Genomic DNA, 26,643 nt, shown 5'->3' on the forward strand with positions numbered 1-26,643 from the left:
CCACCCTGCATGCATCATAAATGAAAACCATAGGTGAAAAGCTGATCATGCAGATATTTATGGATATCATAAATGAGTTATTTTATAACCCTTGTGAATAATGTTTTGGAGCAATGCTAAAGTGGCTAAGAAATCATACTTTAGAAATCAATCTAAGCTAATTACAAGAAAAAATACGACCAACATAGTTCTTACAGTGATACAATTTCTGCAATATGCTATGTTCTACCTGTCTCTGTTCCTGTTCAGAGTTATATAAAATCATTGAGATTATCAAAGATAAAGTGGCCAACATGAACACCATCATATGACACAGCTTGATCTATATCAGTTAAGTACTCCAAAAAGTGTACAAACAAATAATAGATGAATATGTTCTTTTGCGGGACATGACATATACCCATTATAAGGGGAAAATATTTAAAAGTAGAACTCACTACTTGAACTATTCCATATCTTTCCCTCATTCTTTTATTGATGCCTGCATCTAGACATTACATTTCCAACAAAATCTTCAAATTCCCATTTCCCTCCTTTCCTTGAACTGTTTAAAATATTTCACTGTTCAAAATTCAAACAATCAAAAGTTATACTACTAGTTAACTTACATGGAGTGTGGCTAATAAAGAACACAAAGGTAATGCCTGGCTTCAGTTTCCATTTTCCTTTTTCACTGCTTGTGATGAAGATGCTATTTTTATTTTTGAATGCTTCTTTAAGTTGATGATACAAGTACCTTCAATACAGAGGTTGAAATAAATGAAAACTTATAATGGTAAATAAAAGCATTTTTGACATTTCCGTTTAGGATTATTAACATCCAGTATCAAGGTGTGATGAAAACTTAAGTTTTCAATTTAAATCAAAACCAGTACTCTTTGTAACTTTGAGTATTATTTTCATCTTCCCAATGATTTATCTTTCAGCAGACATCGATTACATTATGGTCTAGTGTATTAAAGTAGCAACATGCAGTAACAGGGGCTGAACAGATGTAAGAATGGTTTTCTCCGTGATATCAAAATTTAAATTTTGAAGTTAATGAAATAATTTATTTAGCCATGCACTGAGACATGCACAACAATGTTTCACATAGATGAATAAATCATTTACTTTATTTAGAAGCAGTGATTCAAGAATCTCATCATCGAAATGTGCCCCTCTCTTTAAATAATAATAAGATAATTAATGTGCATTTGATGCTAAACATGTAGTATGGGACATTGTTCTTTAGGCCCAAAACTAATCAATACCTAATACATTCAATCAATTCATTCCCAATGAAGGGGCTCCACAGGTCATGAATGAATTGAATTACAAACATCCAGCCATGCACATTCTGCCATGTACTATAAAAGATGTTTCAAGCTAATAATATTTCACAATATTCATTAATGTACTGTATATAATCAATTAGTTTAATCATAGGTTGCATTAGGATGATTATTAAATGACATGAAATTTCTGTAAAATTACATTAGCTAATACAGAAAATTAATGACTGACATATAGAGAAAATGGCTAATGGAGAATTTCCATGAACAGAATTGTTACATAAACCAGGAATGGTCTATAACTTTTTTTCTGACAGAATGGATGACCAGTATTAATGCCACATAATTTGGCCATTATTTACTCAGGTAAACACTTAGCATCTTTAAAAACAAGTTATGGAACAATGTACTTTAGTACAAGAGTAAAAAGAATTCCTTCAAAAGGACCACTACCTTGTGATTTGGAGGCTTCTGTACTTCAGCCTATGCTGGCTGAAGTCAGGGCTTTGCGCTTTGGCTCTTGGGAGGGTCACCCATACCAAATAGGTCAAGGGTAAAGACCAGTTAAAGAGTGGTTCGCTGGTCCTCCAGGTTCGGAGGTTCAGCTCAGGGCTAACAACCCTGACTGGTAAAACAAAACTGTTACGGAAACAGCAATGAAAAATCCTTCTACATCTGAGTAGTCAACGACAGACAGAGATGGAGGACCTTCATTCCTAAATGCCAGCAGTGTAATGGGCAGTAAGTAAATAAGAAAAAAGAATTCATCCAGTTTTTATCTTTGCAAGTCCAACAACAATTTAAATTTTGACTTTTTAAATGATACCGCAAAATGATAATTTAGAAACGAAAGGTTGTCTTTAATAAAGAATAAAGTGCTCACCTCAGAAACCCACGCCGTGCAGTCACCTCTGCATGGCTGTCATTAACAACATCACCTAGAGATATTGGATAAATATGAAATATGCAAAGAGACCAAATCAAAGTACCTTTATAATGAGAAATGTGAATCTGCTAACAGCTGCAAATGCTACAATAGTAGAGTTGGTGGTGAGGAAGGTAAAATCAATGTCAACATTCATTTCAAGAGGTTTAGAATACAAGAGCAGGGATATGATGCTAAGAATTTATAAGGCACTGGTGAGGACTCACCTCGAGTATTGTGAACAGTTTTGGGCTTCTCATCTAAGGAAAGGAGCTGGCATTGGAGAGGGTCCAGAGGAGGTTCATAACAATGATTCCAGGAATGAAAGGGTTATCATATAACATTTGATAGCTCTGGGTCTGTACTTGCCGGAATTTAGAAAAATGAGGGGGATCTCACTGAAACCTTTCGGATGTTGAAAGGCCTTGACAGAGTAGATGTGGAAAGGATGTTTCCCATGGTGGGGAAGTCAAGGACAAGAGGGCACAGCCTCAGTATAGAGAGGTGTCCATTTAAAACAGAGATGCAGAGAAACTTCTTTAGCCAGAGGGTGGGGAATTCATGGAATTTGTTACCACAGACAGCTGTGGAGGCCAGATCTTTGGTTGCATTTAAGGCAGAGATGGATAGGTTCTTGGTTGGACAAGGCATCAAAGGTTGCAGGGAGAAGGCCGGGAAGTGGGACTGAGAGCGGGTGGGTGGGGGGAGAGGATCGGCCATGATTGAATGGCAGAGTAGACTCGATGGGCCAAATGGCCTAATTCTGCCCCTGTATCTTATGGTCTTAATAAACTTTGCAAATTGTATTTTCACCACAGCTGAGTCAGCTCTGATTTGCTGGAAACATTTATATGTTTGGCAGAGAGAAAAAACATTGGATGTGTATGGCAGGCCAAAAACAATTTCAAGTCTGATAATTACATAGCTACTCCTCTTTATGAAATAATTTCAGAGCACAAGCTGTTTCTGAACAACTTACAGTTGAAGTCAGAAGTTTGCATACTCCTTAGCCATATACATTTAAACTCAGTTTTTCACAATTCCTTACATTTAATCCTAGAAAACATTCCCTGACTTAGGTCAGTTAGGATCACTACTTTATTTTAAGAATGTGAAATATCAGAATAATAGTAGAGAGAATGATTTATTTCAGCTTTGATTTATTTCATCACATTCCCAGTGGGTTATAAGTTTACATACACTTTGTTAGTATTTGGTAGCATTGCCTTTAAATTGTTTAACTTGGGTCAAACGTTCTGGGTAGCCTTCCACAAGCTTCTCACAATAAGTTGCTGGAATTTTGTTCCATTCCTCCAGACAGAACTGGTGTAACTGAGTCCAGTTTGTAGGCCTTCTTACTCACACACGCTTTTTCAGTTCAGTCCACAAATTTTCTATCAGATTGAGGTCAATGCTTTGTGATGGCCACTGTAATACCTTGACTTTGTGGTCTTTTAGCAGTTTTGTCACAACTTTGGAGGTATGCTTGGGGTCATTGTCCATTTGGAAGACCCATTTGCTACCGAGCTTTAACTTCCTGGCTGATATCTTGAGATGTTCCTTTAATATATCCACATAATTTTCCTTCCTCATGATGCCATCTATTTTGTGAAGTGCACCAGTCCCTTCTGCAGCAAAGCACCCCCACAACATGATGCTGCCACCCCCCCGCTTCACGGTTGGGACAGTGTTCTTCGGCTTGCAAGCCTCACCCTTTTTCCTCCAAACATAACGATGGCCATTATGGCCAAACAGTTCAATTTTTGTTTCATCAGACCAGAGGACATTTCTCCAAAAAGTAAGATACTTGTCCCCATGTGAACTTGCAAACTGTAGTCTGGCTTTTTTATGGCAGTTTTGGAGCAGTGGCTTCTTCCTTGCTGAGCAACCTTTCAGGTTATGTCGATATAGGACTCGTTTTACTGTGGATATAGATACTTGTCTACCTGTTTCCTCCAGCATCTTCACAAGGTCCTTTGTTGTTGTTCTGGGATTGATTTGCACTTTTTGCACCAAAGTACGTTCATCTCTAGGAGACAGAATGCATCTCCTTCCTGAGCAGTATGACGGCTGCGTGGTCCCATGGTGTTTATACTTGCGTACTATTGTTTGTACAAATGAACGTGGTACCTTTGGACATTTGGAAATTGCTCCCAAGGATGAACCAGATTTGAAATCATTTTCTGACCTCAATCTGATAGAAAATTTGTGGGCAGAACTGAAAAACTCAAGTTACACCAGTTCTGTCTGGAGGAATGGAACAAGATTCCAGCAACTCACTGTGAGAAGCTTGTGGAAGGCTACCCAAAACGTTTGACCCAAGTTAAACAATTTAAAGGCAATGCTACCAAATACTAACAAAGTATATATAAACTTCTGACCCACTGGGAATGTGATGAAAGAAATGAAAGCTGAAATAAATCATTCTCTCTAGTATTATTCTGACATTTCACATTCTTAAAATAGAGATCCTAACTGACCTAAGACAGGAAATGTTTTCTAGGATTAAATGTCAGGAATTGTGAAAAACTGAGTTGAAATGTATTTGGCTAAGGAGTGTGTAAACTTCTGACTTCAACTGTACATAGAACTATAACACATTTGAGAGATTAAGTGATTGATATTAGTGGCAACGCACAAACAGAATGTTCAGGTTTTGGGTGCGAATGCATACTCACCTTAAATGGTTAATAATTTATAATCAAATATACATTTTGCTTCTTGTAAATGAGGCAACATTTAATACTTTATTTAGACATGAACTTTAAAATATTTCTTATCAGTAAATGATTCGTATTTTAATTGCAGAATTTATCAATCTTAATTACAGCAGTACAAGGGAGCTTTGAATGCAACCCAAGTATTTCTTTGGAAGTGTGATAAGATCTCAGAGGCAGATTTTTTTTAAATCCAACTTCCTTTCTATTAAAAAAGAGCACTATAGTCAGAAAGGAAAATGATATTGTCTAATTATTTGGCTGATACGTTGGCATAATTATTTGGCATTAGACATTTTTTAATACTGGAAAAATAGCAGACACCTCACAAAACAATTTTTAAGTGGAAAAAGTAAAGACATGTTACAGTTGCACCTGTCAAACTTGCCATTCCTCTTCTGCTTTGTCATTCAAAGGAAATGGAAACCACTGAAAATTATTTGTGAGGTGTCACGAAAAAGTGACTTTGTTTCACCAAGGGAGGAAGGGAAATAAAACAAATACAAAGTTCAATTATTTTGGAACATTAATTTCTTCTCAAAGTGATTTTACATCAACAAATTAAATATAACACAAATTTGGCGACAGACCCATACGAAGAGTTCAATTACCTTGAAGTCAATGGAGAAAAAAGTTTTGAACCAATACATTGGGGGAGAAGGCTATTTCCATTCTGTTCATTCAAAAGGACTGATTCATCTTAATTGGTTTTCAATTTACTCATGGAATATGAACATTTCTGTCCATAATTGTTCTTAAAACAATAACAATGACCCACATTGTTGTACTAAGGGAGCAGACGGGTATTCCCACAGTGTGGTTAGGTAGGGAATTTCCATTTTTGACAAAGTAATAGCTAAGGGGGATGATGGGAAGAGAACTTAGGTAGAAATTGAATTTGTCAGCCGTGAAGTTCTAAACAAAGACCTTAAGACCTTTAAAGGGATGATGATGGACTTTAGGAGGATTAAGCCTGCACTGCTCCCTGTTACTATTGATGGTGGGGATGTGGATGTGGTGAGGACCTACAAGTATCTGGGTGTGCACCTGGATGACAGACTTGAGTGGAGCACCAACACAGAGGCTGTGTACAAAAGGAACCACAGTCCCCTCTACTTCCTGAGGAGACTGAGGTTCTTTGGAGTAGGCAGGCCTCTCCTTCACATGTTCTACCAGTCTGTTGTCACCAGTACAATCTTCTATGCGGTGATGTGCTGGGGCAATGGCATCAACACAGGTGATGCCACAGGCTCAATAAACTGATCATAAAGGCTGTCTCTGTTATAGGAGTCAAACTGGACACACGGGCGGCTGTGGTAGAACAAAGGACCCTACAGAAAATCCTGGCAATTCTGGACAATGACTCTCACTCTCTGCATGCCACCTTGGCTGAACAGAGGAGCACTTTTAGTAACAGACTAAGTCAACTGCACTGCTCCAAAGAGTGCTATATGAGGTCATTCTTATCCTCGGCCATTAGGTTCTATAATGAGTCAACTATAACTGGGGAAGTGATGATGCCCTCCTGTCAGGCTGCTTGAGGTAACTTTTTTTTAAAATTCTTTCTCACTTCTCTTCCAATATTTGTACATTCGTATACCTGCGCACTTGCAATGCAACTGTGACACTGTAATTTCCTTTGGGATTAATAAAGTATCTACCTATATATCTACCATAAGACTATAAAACACAGGAGCAGAATTAGGCCATGTGACCCATTGAGTCTGCTCCACTATTTCATCACAGTTGATCCATTTTCCCTCTCGGTCCCAATATCCTGCCTTCTCCCCATATCCCTTCATGCCTGACTGAACAAGAATCTACCAACCTCTGCTTTAAATATGCTCAATGACTTGCCCTCCACAGCTGCCTTAAGCCCCATCTGATATAGATAACTACAGGTACCCTCAGTAAATGGAGGTTATGCTACAGCTACCTACTCTTCAAAAGTTAGTTCACTTCTCCGTCTATCCTCCATGGCAAGTTTAGCTACCAATACCCACTAGTTGAGCAATGAGTCCCTCCTCCCTATCAAGAAGGAGATACTTCCGACTAACAAAGTAGCTAAACATAGTTCACTTATTTTCAATGATACACATTTAAATTCAGACAACGTTCTTAAAACATATTTAAAACTCAGAGGATTTCTAACTTATAAAATAATTTCAAATTTCAAACTACTTCTAAAATACAAAGGATTTCCAAAACACAGATACAACTCCTATAAGCTAAAAAGACATACAGTGGCATGCAAAAGTTTGGGCACCCCTGGTCAAAATTTGTTACTGTTGTTACGCCCGTGGCCCCCTCCTTTTTGAGAATCGCAGGATCGCTATTGCTTCGAGTCAGGAGACCCAGGAAATGACAGAGAGAGACACGCAGATTCCTCAATGTTTGGAATGTGTCCTGGGCCTCTGAGATACAAAGCCACGGAACAGGTCATTGTCTTTTGGAGACGGAATTGTGTATTGAATACTGTACGATTCATCGAAGCCCCCCCAGGCAATGAACCGAGGGGGGGTTGGTGGAGGGATTGCATCATCCCAACCTGATTGACATCTGAGACCCTGTGAGTCAGGATAAAAGAGGGTCTGTGGGAACAGCCCCTCAGACGCATCAGAAGAAACGCTAGAACTCCTGTAACAGCGTAATAGCGAAAGCCGGTGGAAAAGCCCACGTGCGTCCTTTTCCATTTGCCTCGGAATTGGTGGGGCCTTTACCACGGAAGCATGGCTTTAGCTAACCACAAAGGGGAAATCAGCCCCCAACGACTCTCGAAGGATTGACATCATAAAAGGAATGGGCAAGTTAAACCTCCGTCTCTCTCTCCAACCAACAAGCTGCAGCCTGCATGAACTTGAGTGACTTTTATATTTCCATCGGACAATACATTATCCCCTAGACAACGATAGAGCTATTTCTTATTGATTATTATTACACCCGCGCTTTTAGAGTTAGCATTGACGACGTATATTATATGTATGTTTGCATTGATACTATTTTTGTGTATTTTTATCAATAAATACCGTTAAAAATAGTACCATCAGACTTCAACGGACCTCTCTATCTGACCCAGATACGGGGTACGTAACACTGTGAATAGTTAAGTGAGTAGAAGATGAACTGATCTCCAAAAGTCATAAAAAGTTAAGTTAAAGTCTGTCCCGAGCCATATGGGCTCATCAGGCCGGTGCTTATGCCGGTTTCTGCGGTGTGAAGCGGCTGAGAGTACGAGACTCCCCCCCCCCCCCCCGGATGGGACGCCATTCTGTGGTGAGGTTAACCCCCAGCATTTTTGCCGGTACACATTTTCAGCTGGATGGACTGGAATAAGTCATAAAGTTAATGATGAAACATTCTTCTCAACATTTTAAGCAAGATTAGTGTATTGTTTTTGTTTTGTACAACTTTAGAGTGAAAAAAAGGAAAGGAGCACCATGCAAAAGTTTGGGCACCCCAAGAGATTTGAGCTCTCAGATTAAGGACTATGGCTTGTTCACAGTCGTCGTTAGGAAAGGCCAGGTGATGCAAATTTCAAAGCTTTATAAATACCCTGACTCCTCAAACCTTGTCCCAACAATCAGCAGCCATGGGCTCCTCTAAGCAGCTGCCTAGCACTGAAGATGAAAAGCTGAAGATGAAAAGAGGATGGCTTCTGCAACAGGATAATGATCCTAAACACACCTCAAAATCCACAATGGACTGCCTCAAAAGGCGCAAGCTTAAGATTTTGCCATGGCCCTCACAGTCCCCCAACCTAAACGTCATTGAAAATCTGTGGATAGACCTCGAAAGAGCAGTGCATGCAAGTCAGCCCAAGAATCTCACAGAACTACAAGCCTTTTGCAAGGAAGAATGGGCGAAAATCCCCGAAACAAGAATTGAAAGACTCTTAGCTGGCTACAGAAAGTGTTTACAAGCTGTGATACTTGACAAAGGAGGTGTTACTAAGTACTGACCATGCAGGGTGCCCAAACTTTTGCTTTAAGCTCTTTTCCTTTTTTGTTATTTTGAAACTTAAAAGATGGAAATAAAAAAGTAACCTTGCTTAAAATATTAAAGAAATGTGTCACCTTTAACTTAATGGCTTTTGGAAATCAGGTCATCTTTTACTCGCTTAGCTATTCACAGTAACAGAAATTTTGACCAGGGGTGCCCAAACTTTTGCATGCCGCTGTACCAGCAAGTTGTAGACGATCAAATCATCCGTTGTAGAAATCGAAGGCAGAGGAAAGGATTCTAGTTCACCATATCTTTCTGTCATGCTTCTTGATGTTTCTTAACCATTCCCAACAAGCCTATCTGCTCTCTTACATTCATACTGTTTTTCTGCCACTTGGGTGACTTCACACACTTGATATTTTTTCAGTTACCTTTTTACACAAATGGTCTAAAAGTTTCTGGAGACAGAACTCCCAGGCACTCACAATTTGTTTTTTTAAAACTTTTTTTATTGTTTTCAAATAGTTACAGAATAAATGTGTATGAAAAAAAAATGTTACCCAGCCCCCCTCCCCTTAACCCCTCCCCCCTAACATCTCTATTAAGAAAATTAAAATATAAAGAAAAAAACAAAATACCCCCCTACTAATGTTGTGGAAAAAAAACACAACATTACCCCCCTGTGCTGTACGGGTCATGGCAACCGCCATGATTACACACGTGAATCCCGCAGTAACCGATCCAAAGCTCCCCAGCCCCCCCGCAACACAAAAAAGTATATGTATAAGAAGAGAAAAAAAAATACTATTCTCATTTAGTATTTCTAAAATTTTGCTTTTCTCTTCTATAATATCCATAAATGTCCATCACTTCTGTTCGTTGGGTCTATCTTCATCTTTAATCCATTACGTTTGGAAGCCTCTATGTGTAATTAGCGAATAGATGGAAGTTCTTGTACAAACTCCTCTGCTTTTCGATAATCGGGAAAAAAAAATTTTCCCTCCTCCAAAAAAATTATCAGTGTTGCTGGATGATGCATTGTAAATTTATAACCCTTTTCCCATAAGGCTTTTTTCACTGGGTTAAATTCCTTCTTTCTCTTCAACAGGTTGTAACTTATATCAGGATAAAAAAGAACTGGTTTCCCTGCTATCATCAATGGCCCGTTTCTATTTTTGGCACTTTGGGCAGCGGCCTTCAGGATCTTTTCTTTGTCTTGGTATCGTAAGCATTTTATCAAAATTGATCGTGGGTTTTGATCAGCTCGAGGTCTTGACCTTAAGGATCTATGCGCCCTTTCGATCTCAATTGGAGTTTCTCCTTCCATTTCCAATTTTTCAGGGATCCATTTTTGAAAAAAATTTATTGGATCTTCTCCTTCTATATCTTCTTTAAGTCCAACAATTTTAATATTATTTCGTCTACTGAAATTTTCAAGCTTATCAATTTTTCCCATAAATTGTTTTCTTTCTGATGTCCAAGCAGTATTTTCATTTTCTATTTTGTCCATTCTTTCAACCATGTCCTCCGTTGTAGTTTCCAAGTCCGTAATTCTTTTTTCCATTTTTTCCTGTCTCTTTGTCATTTTATCAAGCATAATCTCCATTTTGGTCATTTTTTCTTCGAGTATTTTTTGATTATTTTTAATTACTTTTAATGTGTCTAATTTACGCATTATTTGCCTCAAAGTCTTTTCTATATTTCTAGAAGGACTTTTATCTCCCTCTTCGTCTGATCTTTCTGGAATTTCTGACTCTCCCTCCGATTCGCTATCACTTTCAGTTGCAGTGGTAGCTGGGCTTTGTAGTTTTTGTTGCTCCCGTTTGCGCATGCTCCATCCTTCGCGTTTGCGCAATTCACGATGGCCTTTTCCTTTAGGAATCGCCAATGTTGCCGCAGTCTCCTGTTCCGTATCGCCGGTGGTATAATGTACCTGAGACCGCGGTTCCTTGGTAGACATGGGCCTTGTTCTTGTTCCAACTTGCGTAGTCTTCCCGGTATTAGTTTTCTTCATCTTCCTTCCTTGAGGCATAGCTTGACACAATCCGGAGTAGTTTATAAGTAACTTTTAGAAGGTACTGACTAACTTTTCTTCATTTAGACATTAATTTATTAACTTTTTACGGGAGAGCTGGGTTCCAGCGTCTCGATCCTACGTCATCACGTGACGTCCCCAGGCACTCACAATTGATGCAATGAAGCTGACTCTGAGTACACAAACCTTCCAACATTAATAGATCAGCTATTTGATGTGCTAACTTATAGTATCAATCTGGTCTGAAAGCTTCCTTCAATTGAATAACTTATCTAGCATTTCTGGTTTGATACAAGCCTAATTAATATCAGCTTATCATCTTACACTGCATGTCTTGAGCAGTTAGCTCCTTTCTGTGGGCCTACACGTCTGTGTGCTACAGACAGTGCTGTTTGTTTGCATAACTTTCGCCAGTCAGCACAACGCTTTACAGTACAGGTGAACTGGGTTCAATTCCTGCCACTGCCTGTAAGGAGCTTGCAAGTTCTCCCCATGATTGCGTGGGTTTCCTCCGGGTGCACTGGTTTCCAAAGACCTACCAATTGGTAGGTTAACTGATCACTGTAAATTGTCCCGTGATTAGGCTAGGGTTAAGTCAGCAGGTTGCTGTGCAGCGTGGCTCAAAGGGCCTACTCCACACTGTATCTCTATAAAATAAAAAGATAAAAGAATATTGCTTGAAAGCTTAACACAACTCTTTGATGTTTAGAAGCTCAGAGCTGCTGTTTTTAGAAAGCTGAGCTTGCTAAAATAAAAAAGGCCTCCCAGCCTGGATATTGAATATCCATTACAAAAGTCAATCATGATCTAAGGGGCCAAAGGGCAAGTCTGATTGGATAATACTTCAGAATATCTTTTATGTTCTTAATTACTTCAATAAAAGTAGGTAAATAAACCTAATCTGCAAATGAATATGAAATACTATCTCTTCATTACTGAGCATATATAGATTTAATTTTTGAAAGTTATCACTGACTTCACTTTAAAAGATCCTATTACATAAATATAATATTTATCAGTGCTATTTTAAGAGAGTTTGACAAATGAATTGCACTATTATAATCTGACAAACAATAAAATACAAATATGACATTGAAGAAGTACCATTACCTCACTGATTTATCATCAATACATACCATTTTTACTCATTTGTGTCTGTCCAATGCACTTTGATCCAGTTCCCATTGCAACAACTTCCAGAAATTCTGCAAAAAATACAGAGTCTTCTTAGAAACTCCCAGATTCATTTATTTCAAATATTACCATGTGAATGCCAGTAAGAATATTGGACCAGCATTCAGACTTCAGCACCATGATCCATGGAAACAAGTTCAAAGCCGACCATGACAGCTGAAAGATCTATATTCAGTGAAATAAATCTGGAGTTTATTTTTAATAGGAAACTCATAACCATGATGAAGATATTCACTGTCATTAAAAACATTCATATCCCTCAAGGAAGGAAATCACTGTGCTTCTCTGGTCTGGAATACACAGGACTTGAGCCCCATCAATGATTCTTAACTACCTCCTCATTTGGGGGACAATTAGATTTTCCCAACAGTATTCACAACCTGTGAGTGAATGAAAAAAGAAATCCCAATCCAAAGTAATGTGCTGAGATGCCAACTTGGTGAAAGATGGAAAAATACAATTTTGAAAGATAACTCTGCCTATCACATGCCTCTTCCTTCAAACTCCAACAAATATTTTTCTTCATTCAAGATTCTTTCCCATGCACCACTCTAAGACAACATGAATCATAGTGTTTGGGGTACTCAATGTCCTCACTTGATTTCAACCTCTGTTCACTGCAGGTATCATTTAATCAGATTAATTTATTTATCATGTGTACATCAAAACATAGTGAAATGCATCACAAACAAGAGAAAATCTGCAGCTGCTGGAAATCCAAGCAACATGCACAAAATGCTGGAGGAACTCGGCAGGCCAGGCAGCATCTATGGAAAAGAGTAAACAGTCGACGTTTTGGACCAAGGCCCTTCACCAAGACTGATGAAGTCCTAATGAAGGACCTCAGCCAGAAATGTTGACTGTTTACTCTTATCCAAAGATGCTGCCTTGCCCGCTGAGCTCCCCCAGCATTCTGAGTGAACTGTTTCAAATGTTTCATTTCCGATAACAACCAAAACCACAAGGATGTGCGGGGGGGGGGGGGGCGGGCGGGGGGGTAGTACACAAGTGTCATCACACGTTCTGGTGCCAACACAGCACACCAAGCAACAGGAGCAAAGCAAATCAACAGACACAAAATATTGGAGCAGGTCAGGCAGCATTGGTGGAAACCAAGCCCCTTTCCTTCCTCTCATCTGACACACACACACACACACACACACACACACACACACACACACACACACACACACACACACACACACACACACACACACACACACACACACACTCTCTCTCTCACTCACTCACTCACTCACTCACTCCTCCAACCCCAGGCCATCTGCGAGCCTCCAGCCTCCACTGGACTCTCAGCTCCAGGTTTCGAACTCTGGACTTGCTGATGAGGGGACCCCAAGCTCCAAGCCTCAAGCTCCATACTTGCCAACTCACATACTTCATTCCTCCAGCCAGCATAGACCTCCAATTCCACTGGGGACTCACTAGCCGGGGGGGGGGGGGGGGGGGGTGGTACATCAGGACTCGTTCTCACTCTTCTCCTTCCACATTGCCTGCCGTCACCCTGCCATCTATCCACCGATGTCCTTTGTCATGTTTATCTCTGGCCTTCAAATGCAGAGCAGAGGCCTAGACTCCAACCTGACCTCCAACTCCCCACATCCCTATCCCTAAACCCTAAACTGACCCCATCACCCCTCTCTGTCTCCAAAACCATCCCCACAAACCTTAAAAACAGCTGTCTGAGCCATGACCTTGATGGAGACCATAGCTTGGTGCCATCTTGACTGGAATTTTACTGAAGCAGCATGGAGCAATATCTACAGATATTATGCCAAGCCAATAACATTGATTTAGATCATTTCAACTTAACTCCAATTCGAAGCAAAAAAGGAAATAAACTGACAGTGTCACTCATTGCATATGATGGTACACAAAACCGACTTCTAGCACGTCTCACGAAACGCAGTTCAGCTAAACAGTTAAGGAATATATTTCTGCCCAAAATCAACAGAGTTTAATGTAAGCACTGAGCTGAAGTCCCTGCCATCACTAACTCAATCAAAGAAACATGTCCATTTGGTAGAAAACCTCTTTTGCTCTCTCCAAGTATGTTGAATCGTTCAACATGCAGATCACTCATACCCTCCTTGCTGCTCAGCATAAACATTTACTGATGGAAATTACAAAAACATATTGCTTTCAATCTTCAGCCAAGCAGAATAGTTATGGAAACTGGATGCATCACTTAGGTTCCAAATAGAAAAAAATTATTCTAGTGCTGGAATTAAGTCCGTTGACCTTCTGTTGTAAACTCACCATCACCTCTGAGAGATTCTAAGCCAGCTATTGAAAAGTCTGAATCATCTGAATTTCTATTCATTATTTGTACTCCACGTCAACGCAAGATATGTTGTAGTCAAGTCAGAAAATAACACACACACAAAAAGCTGGAGGAACTCAGCAAGCTTCCAAATAATTTGATAGTTAGGCATACCAAATATGCACAATTCCACTGCTAGAATTTAATTAATTAATTACCCCAGCACAGCATTTGTAAACTTGTAATTCCAAAGGGCACAGTTGGGTATTAATGTGGAAACTGTCAAAGCAACTTTTCAGAGAAATAATCCACATATTTCTCCAATACTTTCTTTAATAAGCCCAGTGAATATAGTTTTCTGCAGATTCTCCAGTACTCAGTGGGAGGACCCTTCCTGCCTATGACAACTTCCCATTGATACCTGATGAAAATTCTCAAGAATAGCATTAAGACCATACCCAAGTACAAAATCAGATAGGGCCACCTCAGGCAACTTGTGAATCCAAAATAATTGCTAAATTTGGGAAAATTGCAAATAGAAAAAAAAAGACTGTTTTAAAACCAATCTTAATTTACCTTCCTCATGCTTGTAATCTTCTTATCTGGGTATCTGTCTATTGATGGTCTTTTCACCCCACCAACCCTACTCAGGAAATGGCTGTTACGCGTTTGCTGACTAGCCCTTCAATTTTTTATTATTTGCTGGAGCAATTCACCAGATTTGTTAAGCACTGTTATGAGTGCTGAACAGACCTGATGGAAATGGGGTGCAGAGTTAACCATTCCCCCCCCCCCTTTGAGAACTATGAACTATTGCTATTGCTATGCTGCTAATGAGAGAGAGAGATGAAGCACAGAGGCAGGGACATCTGCTACAGATAAGAGAGAGAGACACACACACATTTGATTTATGTATTATGGCTTCTTCCTGGATTGTTTACCTTTCGCTACAAGGACGTTACTTTGCTTGTTAACATTCCTAAGGAGACAGCAGGAGTGGCCTGATTTGATGGACATGGTCATTTTGAGTTGATGGATGGCTGATACCCCGTCAGTGGGGATAAACGACAAGTCTGGGGAGACACCCCTCAGACACACCAGTGGACACTGACTGAGTGTTGTGCACCCACAGGAAGGTGGAGGCTTCGAGGACCGAATCAGGAGATTGGTCAACAAAGCTCTCAGTGTGACGGCAGGGCCGGTGGGGACTTGTGCGTGTGTCCACTCATGCCAGAGTGACGAGTCCACCACAGAAGAACGGTCTGGCCGAGAACGGAGGGTCATACCCAAGTGACCACAACAGTACAACAGAATCAGAAGACAACAGAAGATTTGCTGGCTGCAGCTGCTCAATCTCTTGCTCGCTCTCTCTCTCTCTCTCTCCAATGATTACAACACAACCATTACTACCTCAGCACGCATGAACTGAACTGAACTTTATATTCTTCTACGACAATTCATTTACCTCTAGACATTGATAGAGCTTGTTTATTATTGTCGATTATTATTCCTACATTTCTATGTTTATTATTGCTAACCTGCTTTATATGTATATTTGCATTTTTGATACTGTATTGTGTAGTTTACTAATAAACACCTTTAGTTTTCGGTACCACCAGACTCCAACGGATACTTCTATTTCTGCTGGTCTGTAAACCCAGTTACGGGGTACGTAACAGCACCAACTGGAAGTTAATCACTATTAATGTAAGGCTGACAATTTTAGATGATTATTTGAAAATGCTATCAGCAAAGTGGTCACTGAGAGATGCAAACTTACATGTTCTAATGTGACAACTGAAAAGAGTCTGCTGGTAAGTTTAGCTAATGGCAACATATGTTGAGTCTAACAAGATTATCAAATTTAGACATTTTTGTTTTATTTACAGAGCATGAAATGTTAAAAGTCTGTCATCCATGTAGAAAAAAAACTGCACCAATCAGAACTGGACCCAAATCAGTATAACAGGCTCTGGAGATGGGTCAGAAAGCAAGGTTAGCCATGGCCTGTGGACTGCATGCTGTACACAATTGAAAATTATGGAAATAAACTGTGAGAAATAATCAAAAGTAATAATTTCTCATTAGAATTAAAATGATCATCATATTCACACGTACTGGACATCAAATTTCCACAAAGTTTAAAATGTGCATCTATAAAACATTCCCCATGACAGATAGCAGAAATGTATTGCTGTCTCACCATCATTGCTCTGCACGCTTGCTTTCTCCTCAACTTTTACCACAGCTGCGAGTAGCGTCCATTCCCGACCTGGATCCGGCAGACCTTTCTTCGGTAATTTGGTAGAATAATGTGTATAGCACATACTGGCAATTTCATCTGTTGTCCACATTGCTGAAAATCTCATGAAGAACAAGAAAATAAATTGCGGTTACAAATGGAAACAGGAACAACACAGAAAACAACACACACAAAATGCTGGTGGAACACAGCAGGCCAGGCAGCATCTATAAGGAGAAGCACTGTCGATGTTTCAGGCCGAGACCCTTTGTCAGGACTAACTGAAAAGAGAGACACTAAGAGATTTGAAAGTAGTGGGGGTAGGGGGAAAACACAGAAAATAGTTTGGGTTAAAGAAAAAATTATCACCAACACACACAATATGCTGGATGAACTCAGCAGGCTAGGCAGCACCCATTGATGAGTAAACAGTTGATGTTTCAGGTCCTGAAGAAGGGTCTTGGCCTGATAGCTTGACTGTTTACTCTTTTCCATCAATGCTGCCTGGCCTGCTGAGTTTCTCCAGCATTTTGTGTGTGCTGTTTGGATTTACAGCATATGCGGATTTTCTCAGCAAGGTTATCACCAAAATGTTTTTCTTTTTCAAGCTCTGAATTTTGCACAATTGCCCCAAGCGATGCTGTCCTCACTACCTCACAGTTAAAGAGATTATCTTTATTTGTTGTTTGTATATCAAAACATATAGAGAGATACATTGTTTGTGTTAATAATCAACACAGTCCAAGAATGTGCAGGGAGAAGCTCACAAGTATCACCATGCTTCTGGTAACAAAATTGCATGCCCACAATTCCTTACAGAGAGCGGCGAGAATTAAATCCAAATCTTCCGCTCACTGGTGCTGTAAAGCACTATGCTAACTGTTATGCATAACTATGCATTATGTTATGCTAACTATGTACAGTCCCGTACATTTCTTCAACACTCTCAATCATCTCTAATCACTTCCCACTTTCTACTCTGAACCTGTCTTTGTTCTGTGCCTGTTCAATGGAATAAATCAATACACCATCGACAGCAACTTATCTGGTTGCATGATAGCTTGATATGGCGATTGCTCTGCACGTGACTGCAGGAAACTGCAAGAGTGTTGTGGGCACAGCTCAATACTTCACGGGAACCAGCCTCCCTCAATGGACTTTGTCTACACTTCCCACTGCCTCAGTAAAGCAGCCAGCATAATCAGAGACTCCATCCACCCTGGACGTTCTTTCTACTCCTCTCTTATACTAAGCAGAAGATACAAAAGCCTGAAGCACTAGCAGACTCAAGGACAACTTTTGTCAGGCTCTTGAATGCACCTCTTGTAAAATATGAGTTTGTGACCTCACAATTCACTTCATTGACCTGCACAGCACTTTTTCAATAGTGCTTTATATTCGATTCTGCATTCTTACTGTTTTACTTTGTTCTAGCTCAGTGCACTGTGTAATGATTCAATGTGTATAAACAGTGCACATGACAGGCTTTTTCCTGTATCCTGGTAGTTGTGACCACACATTCCAATCTCCATTTCCTCTCCAAAAATGAACGAATATGCACTTAGTGCTCAAATGATTGAATTACTCCAACCAAGTTTGTCCTGTGATGGCAATTAAATCTCTTTTCAAAGCCATTAATATGTTGCTGTGACAAAGGCAATCCAGCCCTCCTTGTTCTTCCTGTAACATAGATCAGTACAGCACAGCCATAGCATCATAGAGCCCAGGAAAAGGCCCTTTGGCTCACAATATTGTGCTGACCTTTTAACCTACTATAAGATCAATCTAACCCTTCCTTCCCACATAGCACTCTATTTTTCTTTCATCCAGGTGTCTATGTAAGAGTCCCATTAATGTATCTCTCTACCACCACATCTAACAGTATGTACCATGTACTTACTGCTTTGCATAAAAAAACTACCCAACATCACCCTTATACTTTCCACCAATCACCTCAAAAAAAATGTCCTATCACCTTAGTCACTGCACCTGGGAAGAAGGTGCTGCATGTCCACTCTATTAATGCCTCTTATCCTCTTACACTGCTCTATCAAGTCATTTCTCTTTCTTCTTCAGTCCAAAGAAAAAGCTCTATTTTGCTCAGTTTCATCATAAGACACATTATCTAGTATAGTTTCCCCAAAAATATATTACCTCGTCTCTCCACCCTGTCTACATCTTTCCTATAATGGGGAAACCAGAAATGAACATAATAATCCAAGTGTGGCCTAAAAAGAGTTTTATAGAGCTGCACTAGTACCTCACAGCTCAATCCTCTGACTAATGGAGACCTACATCTTCATCACCTTATCAACTTGCATAGCAACTATGGACTTCAATTCCAAGATTCCTCTGTTCCTCCCCACTGCTAAGAATCCTGCCATTGAATTTATGCTTTTGGAAGGTCAAACGTGAAGGCAGAATACATCTCTTCACACTTCCCCAAACCGAACTCCATCTGCCACTTCTGAGCCCAGCTCGGCATCCTATCAATATGCTGTTATTAACTATGACAACCTTCTACATTAGTGGTCACCAACCTTTTTAAACCCAAGGTCCCCTACCTCGGCCTTAGAGAAAGGCAAGATCGACCCCCAGTTTGATTAGTTACATGCATGCACAGCGGGGCAGAAAAGACCAGAGGTAAAACCCCGCAACCCGGAAGTAGAAATAATGTGTAAACACCCTTTTTTGCACCGCGGACCTTCTGAATATTGACAATATTCTTGTGGACTGGCCGATGGGGAGGGGTGTCAATCACGACCAGAATACAGTGATACTCGAAAAAGGTTCCTTATGTCCAGTCTATTCCGTAATTTAGTTTTCGTGGCTCCTGGCACTTGGCTTCTGTACCGCGCTGATCATGTTTTTTCCGCTGGAAAAATTCAGTAGGTTAGTCTTTAAGTGCAGGGTGCTTGGACTCAGGGTACCGAAGCAGTTTTGAGGGCTTCATTGCCTCATTAGACAGCCTCCGGGCCCCAACTCCAGCCTCCTGCCCGCCTGCCGACAGACGCCTTGGCCAGGTGCGGCTGGTCGTGGGTGGGGTGAGAAGACAAGGTCAGAACCGGAGGTCCCCGTACCGGGGCCGCGTTGGTCGCAGTCTGGAGAGAGCGACCGAGTGAGGAGTGCGTTAGGATGCACGCCCGCCCCCCCTTTGCAGGATTTATCGGCCGACAAAAGTTTGCTTCAATAAATCGCAGTGTGGTAGCTGCTCTGCTGCTTACCAAACCCTGATCTGGTTGTCTGCGAATATTTTAGCACCGGGATCCTCACAAACATTCGGTGTGCTAAACAGGTTTAGAGGCAGCACCTCCAGGCCAGTAGCGACGGCACTTCCCACCGGCTGCCCGAGGCCAACCAGTAATCCTTGGTGCAAGGGTGTCACTGCAGTTAGGCGACTGATGACCTCGCATGGGTTCAAGTTCAACAGCGGGCGTGACAGGGAATGAGGAAAGGTGCAGCTGACTCATATCGTTTCCTCGCGGCCCGGTGGTTGGGAACCACTGAAATACACTGTGTAGTGTGGGGGAGCTACACGCATGCGCACTGGGCAGAAAGAACGGAACTAAAACCCCACAACCCGGAAACAATCTCTCAACAGTTTTTGTGTATTTATTTTTCTTCTTTTTTCAGGATCTACTGGGAGAGTCTCAAAGATCGACTTGTCGATTGTGATCGAAAGGGTTGACGACCACTATTCTACATTATCCACACCACCACTAACCTTTGCGTCATCTGCAAACTTAACTAACACATCTTATAATTCCTCATTCAAGTCATTTATAGATATCACAAAAAGCAGGGGTCCCACAACAGATCCCTGCAAAATACCACTACTATTCATCCTTCAGGCAGAATTTGCTCCATCCACCACCAGCCTCTGCCTTCTGTAAGCAAGCCAATTCCAAATCTATGCAGACAAGTTTCCATGAATCTTATACCTCCTGATTTTCTGAATGAGGATCACTGTCCAACACCTTACTAAAATCCATACAGTATACATACCCACTGCTTTACCTTCCTCAAAACAGTCAGACCCGTGTGGCCTCTCACACTGACTATCCCTAATCAGACTATGCTTCTCCAAATGCTCATGAATCCTGTCTTTTAGAATCCTCTCCAATAGTTTGCCCACACACTAATGTAAGACTCACTGGCGTATAATACTCAGGATTAATCAGCTCTGCTGTCACAAGGATCATTACAGAAAATCTTTCCTATCAAATGCAATAAGCATATGCAATCGGCCCTCCTTATCCGCAAGTTCCGCATGCGCGAATCGAGAAAACTTGAAAGTGCTCTTCCAGCACTCATTGTTCAAGAATTGCTCGCCTCGCGTCTCGTTTGTTCGCTCGCAATTTATATGTGAAAAAGCTCTTAGTCTCTATGAGCACTACCATGGCGGGGTTGATGAGAGTGAGGGAAAAGAGCTTAAGGCTAGTAAGGGATGGCTAGCTGGCTATGTAAAGCGCTACAGCCTCGAGAACGTAAAGATCACGGGAGAATCGGCATCAGCAGCGTTCCCAGAGGAGCTCAAGAAACTCACAGAAGAGGAGAGCTACCTTGCCAACCTCCACAGTTCCTGACTTTAGTATTATTGAGCCTCCTCCAAAGCGTCCTTATTCCCTGAAGAAGACAGAGTAACAACTACAGTACAGGTATTGCATGTTTTACTCATTTGATCATTGGTCGCTGCTTGTGTTGTGAGCAAGAGAAACACGTACAGCTTTTTTTCTTGTCAATATTCCCTAAACAATACAGTGTAACAACTATTTACATAGCATTTACATTGTATTAGGTATTATAAGTAATCTAGAGATGATTTAAAGTATACAGGAGGATGTGCAAAGGTTATATGCAAATACTCCGCCATTTTATATAAGGAACTTGACCATCTGCATTTTTTTGGTATCTGCGGGAAGTCCCAGAACCAATGGGTGGAAGACTTATGGGAAATGGGAGAGATGCATTTGAGAGCAGAGTTGATGGTGGACGAAGGGAAGCCCCTTTGTTTAAAAAAGGAAGACATCTCCTTCGTCCTGGAATGAAAAGCCTCATCCTGACAGCTCCTGAGGAGATGTCTTCCTTTTTTAAACAAAGGGGCTTCCCTTCGTCCACCATCAACTCTGCTCTCAAACGCATCTCTCCCATTTCCCGTACATCTGCCCTCACCCCATCCACCGGCCACCCCACTCGGGATAGGGTTCCCCTTGTCCTTACCTACCACCCCACCAGCCTCCAGGTCCAACGTATAATTCTCCGTAACTTCCGCCAACGGGATCCCACTACCAAACACATCTTTCCCTCCCCCCCTCTTTCTGCTTTTCGCAGGGATCGCTCCCTACGCGACTCCCTTGTCCACTCGTTCCCCCCCCCCCCCCATCCCTTCCCACCAATCTCCCTCCTGGCACTTATCCTTGTAAACGGAACAAGTGCTACACCTGCCCTTACACTTCCTCCCTCACCACCATTCAGGGCCCCAGACAGTCCTTCCAGGTGAGGCGACACTTCACCTGTGAGTCGGCTGGTGTGGTACACTGCGTCTGGTACTCCCAGTGTGGCCTTTTATATATTGGTGAGACCCGATGCAGACTGGGAGACCGTTCGCTGAACACCTACGCTCGGTCCACCAGAGAAAGCAGGATCTTCCAGTGGCCACTCATTTTGATTCCACGTCCCATTCCCATTCTGATATGTCTATCCATGGCCTCCTCTATTGTCAAAATGAATCCAAACTCAGGTTGGAGGAACAACACCATATATACCGGCTGGGTAGCCTCCAACCTGATGGCATGAACATTGACTTCTCTAACTTCCGTTAATGCCCCTCCTCCCCTTCTTACCCCATCCCTGACATATTTAGTTGTTTGCCTGTTCTCCATCTCCCTCTGGTGCTCCCCCCCCCCCACCTTTCTTTCTCCTGAGGCCTCCCGTCCCATGATCCTTTCCCTTCTCCAGCTGTGTATCACTTTCGCCAATCACCTTTCCAGTTCTTAGCTTCATCCCACCCCTTCCGGTCTTCTCCCATCATTTCACATTTCCCCCTCCCCCACTACTTTCAAATCTCTTACTATCTTTCCTTTTGGTTAGTCCTGACAAAGGGTCTCGGTCCAAAACGTCGACAGCGCTTCTCCCTACAGATGCTGCCTGGCCTGCTGTGTTCCACCAGCATTTTGTGTGTGTTGTTGTCTATATAATCTTAGCTATGTGTTTGGGGTCACTGAAGTTGTGACCAATTAGACGCCTCTCTGATGGATGAGAATCTGCTTGTACTTCTCAGCATTGAGGATTCCATTAATTCTGACCAGATCATCAACTCCATTTGCAGAAATCCAGCCCCAGACCTGCAGGGAATCTCCACAACGCTTCACTGGGGGCCGCAGGCACTCATCTATGGAGTTAGCGGTCTCCAGCCCTTCTGCAGATAAACTGCCTCCTGCTTGAGCCAAAAGTTCAAATTTTGACTTGTCAGTCCAGAGCACTTGCTGTCATTGCTCAGGACTCCATTCCTTGCGTTTTTGTGCATAGCTGAGTCTCTTGCCTTCTTTCCACTTCACAGGAATGGCTTTATGGCAGCAACTCTTCCATGAAGACCATTTTTGACAAGACTTCTCCAGACTGTAGAGGGGTGTACATGTTTTCAAATTTCAAAGAAAATTTTATTATCGAAGTACATGTACATTACCATATACAACCTAAGTTTCATTTTCTTGTGGGCATACTCAGCAAATCTATAGAATAGTAACTATAACAGGATCAATGCAAGATCAACCAGAGTGCAGAAGACAACAAACTGTGCAAATGCAAATATAAATAAATAGCAATAAATAACAAGAACATGAGATAAAGAGTCCTTAAAGTGAGATTATTGATTGTAGGAACATTTCAATGATAGGGCAAGTGAGTGTGAGCCTAATGGTTGAGGGGTAGTAACTGTTCTTGAACCTGGTGGTGTGAGTCCTGAGATTCTTATGCCTTCTACCTATTGATAGCAGCGAGAAGAGAGCATGACCTGGGTGGAGGGGATCTCTGATGATGGATGCTGCTTTCTTACGACAGCATTTCATGTAATGCGCTCAATGGTTGGGAGGGTTTTTACCCACGATATACTGAACTGAATCCACTACCTTTTGTATGACTTTCTGTTCAAAGGCATTGGTACTTCCCTACTAGTCCATGATGCAGCCAGTCAATATAATCTCCGCTACACATCTACAGAAGTTTGTCAAAAGTTTTCTTTTTAGATGGCATGCCGAATCTCCACAGACTGCTAAGGAAGTAGAGGTGCTGCCATGCTTTCTTCACAATTGCACTTATGTGCTGGGTCTAAGCCAGGTCCTTTGAAATAGTAACACCCAGGAATTTAAAGTTGCTAACCTTCTCCACATCTGAACTTCCAATGAGGACCTCTGGTTTCCCTCTCATGAAGTCTATAGAGCAGGGGGCTAAGCACACAGCCCTGTGGTGCATCTGTGTTGAAGGAGATTGTGGAAGAGATGTTGTTGCCAATCCGAACCAACTAGGGTCCACAAGTGAGGAAATCCAGGATCCAATTGCACAAGGAGGCATTGCGGCCAAGGCCTCGGACCTTATTGATTAGTTTTGAGGGGATGAAGGTATTGAATGCTGAGTTGTAATCGATAAAGAGCATCCTGATGTACACATCTTTGCTGTCCAGATGTTCCAGGATTGAGTGAAGAGTCAAAGAGGTGGCCTCTGCTGTGGACTTGTTGCTCCAGTGGGCAAATTGGAGTGGATCCAAGTCACCTCTCAGGCAGGAGCTGATAAGGTTCTTCACCAACCTCTCAAAATGCTTCATAATTGTGGATGTAAGTGCAACTGGGCGATAGTCATTGAGGTCAGTCACCATGCTCTACTTGGGCACCGGAATAATTGAAGCTTGAATGAAGCAGGTGGGTACCACATAGCACCAAAGCAAGAGGTTAAAGATCTCAGTGAACACACCAGCCAGTTGGTCAGCACAGGTCTTTAGTACGTGGCCAGGTAGCCTGCCCGGTACCAATCCTTTCCGTGGATTTACTCTCCTGACAGCAGCCTGCACGTCAGCTTCAGATACTGAGATCAATGGATCATCAGGGGATGTGTCGTGTTCACGACGGCTTCTCCGTGTTCTGTCAAAGTGAGCATAGGATGCATTGAGCTCATCTGGAAGCCAAGGCCTGCTGTCTCCCATGTTGCTTGATTTAACCTTGTAGGAGGTGATAGCATTCAAACCCTGCTAGAGATGCTGTTCAGCATCTCTCGTTGATTGGGTCCAGAATTTCCACTTTGCCCATGAGATGGCTTTCCGGAGATCATACCTGAGCTTCTTGTAGCTTTCTTGGTCTCCGGACTTGAATGCCTCTGTATAACAATTGTGGTTTGTATCTGAACAATCATTTTTAAAGAGCTTAATTTGACGGCTACCAGGTTTGGGTGTTCCAGAGACTGCTGGTCTCCTGAGATTTTAACACGCAACACTCTCTGGAATTTGCAGAGAATGCTGCAAAAGAAACAGGGGAGGATCTGGTGAGTGGTAGTTCTGTGGGCAAGGATGCCTTGTTGACGGAAGAGGTCATAGGATGGTGGCCAGATGGACTGGTTCAAGCTGGCGGGAAGGCAAAAGTGGCACTGGGTGGCCACGCACTGCAGTGGTGGTGCGGGAAGGGGCATCTCTGGGCACACAGTGACTCGAGCCTTGGTGTGGATGGGCTGCACCTTTCAGCATTCAGTTATTAATCACTTTGTTGGGTGCAGCAGGTACCTCGTGAAGTAGCCTCTGAGTATACACGATACTGAGAGGACACGACAAGGTAGATATCGAGACGTTTCCAATAGTGGGGAAATCTAAGATGAGGAATTCCAGTTGCAAGATTAGGCAGTGGTCATTAAAACAAGCTGTAGACGCAGCCACCTCTATCACAGGCGCAACCCTTCATGAGGTAGTGACTCAAGAAGGTGACGTACATCATTACAGACCTTTGCCATCCCAGACATGCTTTCTTTTCATTACACCACCTTATTATTCCTCTTTTGCACAATTTACTCTTGTACTAAGTAGTAATTTTTATGTCTTGCATTGTACTGCTGCTGCAAAACAACAAATTTCATGACCTATGTCAGTGATTTGGGCAGCATATAAGCTTAGCAGTTTGTGTGACACTGCTACAGTACCAGCTAACCAGGTTCAATTCTGCTACTATCTATAATGAGTTTGTACATTCTGCTCACGACCGTATGCTTTCCTCCCACATTCCAGGGAAGTAGGTTAATTGAGGATTTGGGTGTAATGGGTAGCAGGGTTCATTGGGTTGGCACAGCCTGTTACTGTGCTACATCTCTCAGACAGGCACGTACAAACACGCTGGATGAACTCAGCAGGTCGGGCAGCATCCGCTGAGAGGAGCAGTCAACGTGACCGTAATGCTGCTGCAAGTTTCCATTGCACCTGTTCATACACGTACTTGTGCATATGACAATGAACTTAACTTTAACTTTTTGACTTATGAGCGTGTCAAACACTTCACCTTCACCAGACACACACAAAATGCCGGAGGAACTCAGCGGGTCTGCACCATCAATGGAAGGAAATCAACAGTCGGCGTTTCGGGCCGAGACCCTTCATCAGTCCTGACGACAATAAGAGTTCCTCCAGCATTTTGTGCACCTTCCTCAAGATTTTCAGCACCTGCAGTCTATGGAGCGTTACCTTCAGGTCGCCGATTGTCCGCCACGGGGCCTGAACGCTGTCACTGCACATGCGCATTCAGCCTTTCCGACCTGATCACGTGCTATGCAGTCTGATAACGTGATTGGGGCGAAAAGTTCAGGGCTGCGCTGGAGTTGAGTTGAAGTTTTTAAACTGGTGCAGAATGATTCTGGAAGGGACGTGGGTCGGATCTTTGAAGTAGCTCCATTAAAAAAAAAGGTCACATGAACCAACAAACGCCGTACAGGAAGGCTTTGGGCTAGGAACATTCAACGTCATATGTAGAGAGAAAAAGTTCCTGGAGATGACTGCTGGTCAGAGCTG

General features: G+C 42.0%; 1 protein-coding gene across 4 annotated transcripts in view; it reads right to left on the reverse strand.

Moving 5' to 3' along the window:
- The window catches only part of adat1 (adenosine deaminase tRNA specific 1), a 70,939-nt gene extending 44,549 nt beyond the window's left edge, over window positions 1-26,390 (reverse strand). The window contains exons 1-5 of one of the 4 annotated variants that reach the window (XM_073070269.1): window positions 26,320-26,390; window positions 16,572-16,724; window positions 12,030-12,098; window positions 2,158-2,212; window positions 609-736 (exon numbers count right to left, since the gene is read on the reverse strand). In XM_073070269.1, coding sequence (XP_072926370.1) covers window positions 609-736; window positions 2,158-2,212; window positions 12,030-12,098; window positions 16,572-16,722 — 403 coding nt within the window. In that variant the 5' untranslated portion in view covers window positions 16,723-16,724; window positions 26,320-26,390. Of the gene's footprint in view, window positions 1-608; window positions 737-2,157; window positions 2,213-9,614; window positions 10,893-12,029; window positions 12,099-16,571; window positions 16,738-26,319 lie in introns of those variants that run through there. The other 3 variants (XM_073070268.1, XM_073070266.1, XM_073070270.1) reach the window with 3 other exon arrangements.
- Between the last annotated feature and the right edge of the window lie 253 nt (window positions 26,391-26,643).

This window comes from Hemitrygon akajei, chromosome 17, assembly GCF_048418815.1.
Source record: "Hemitrygon akajei chromosome 17, sHemAka1.3, whole genome shotgun sequence".
Classification (NCBI taxonomy): Eukaryota; Metazoa; Chordata; class Chondrichthyes; order Myliobatiformes; family Dasyatidae; genus Hemitrygon; species Hemitrygon akajei.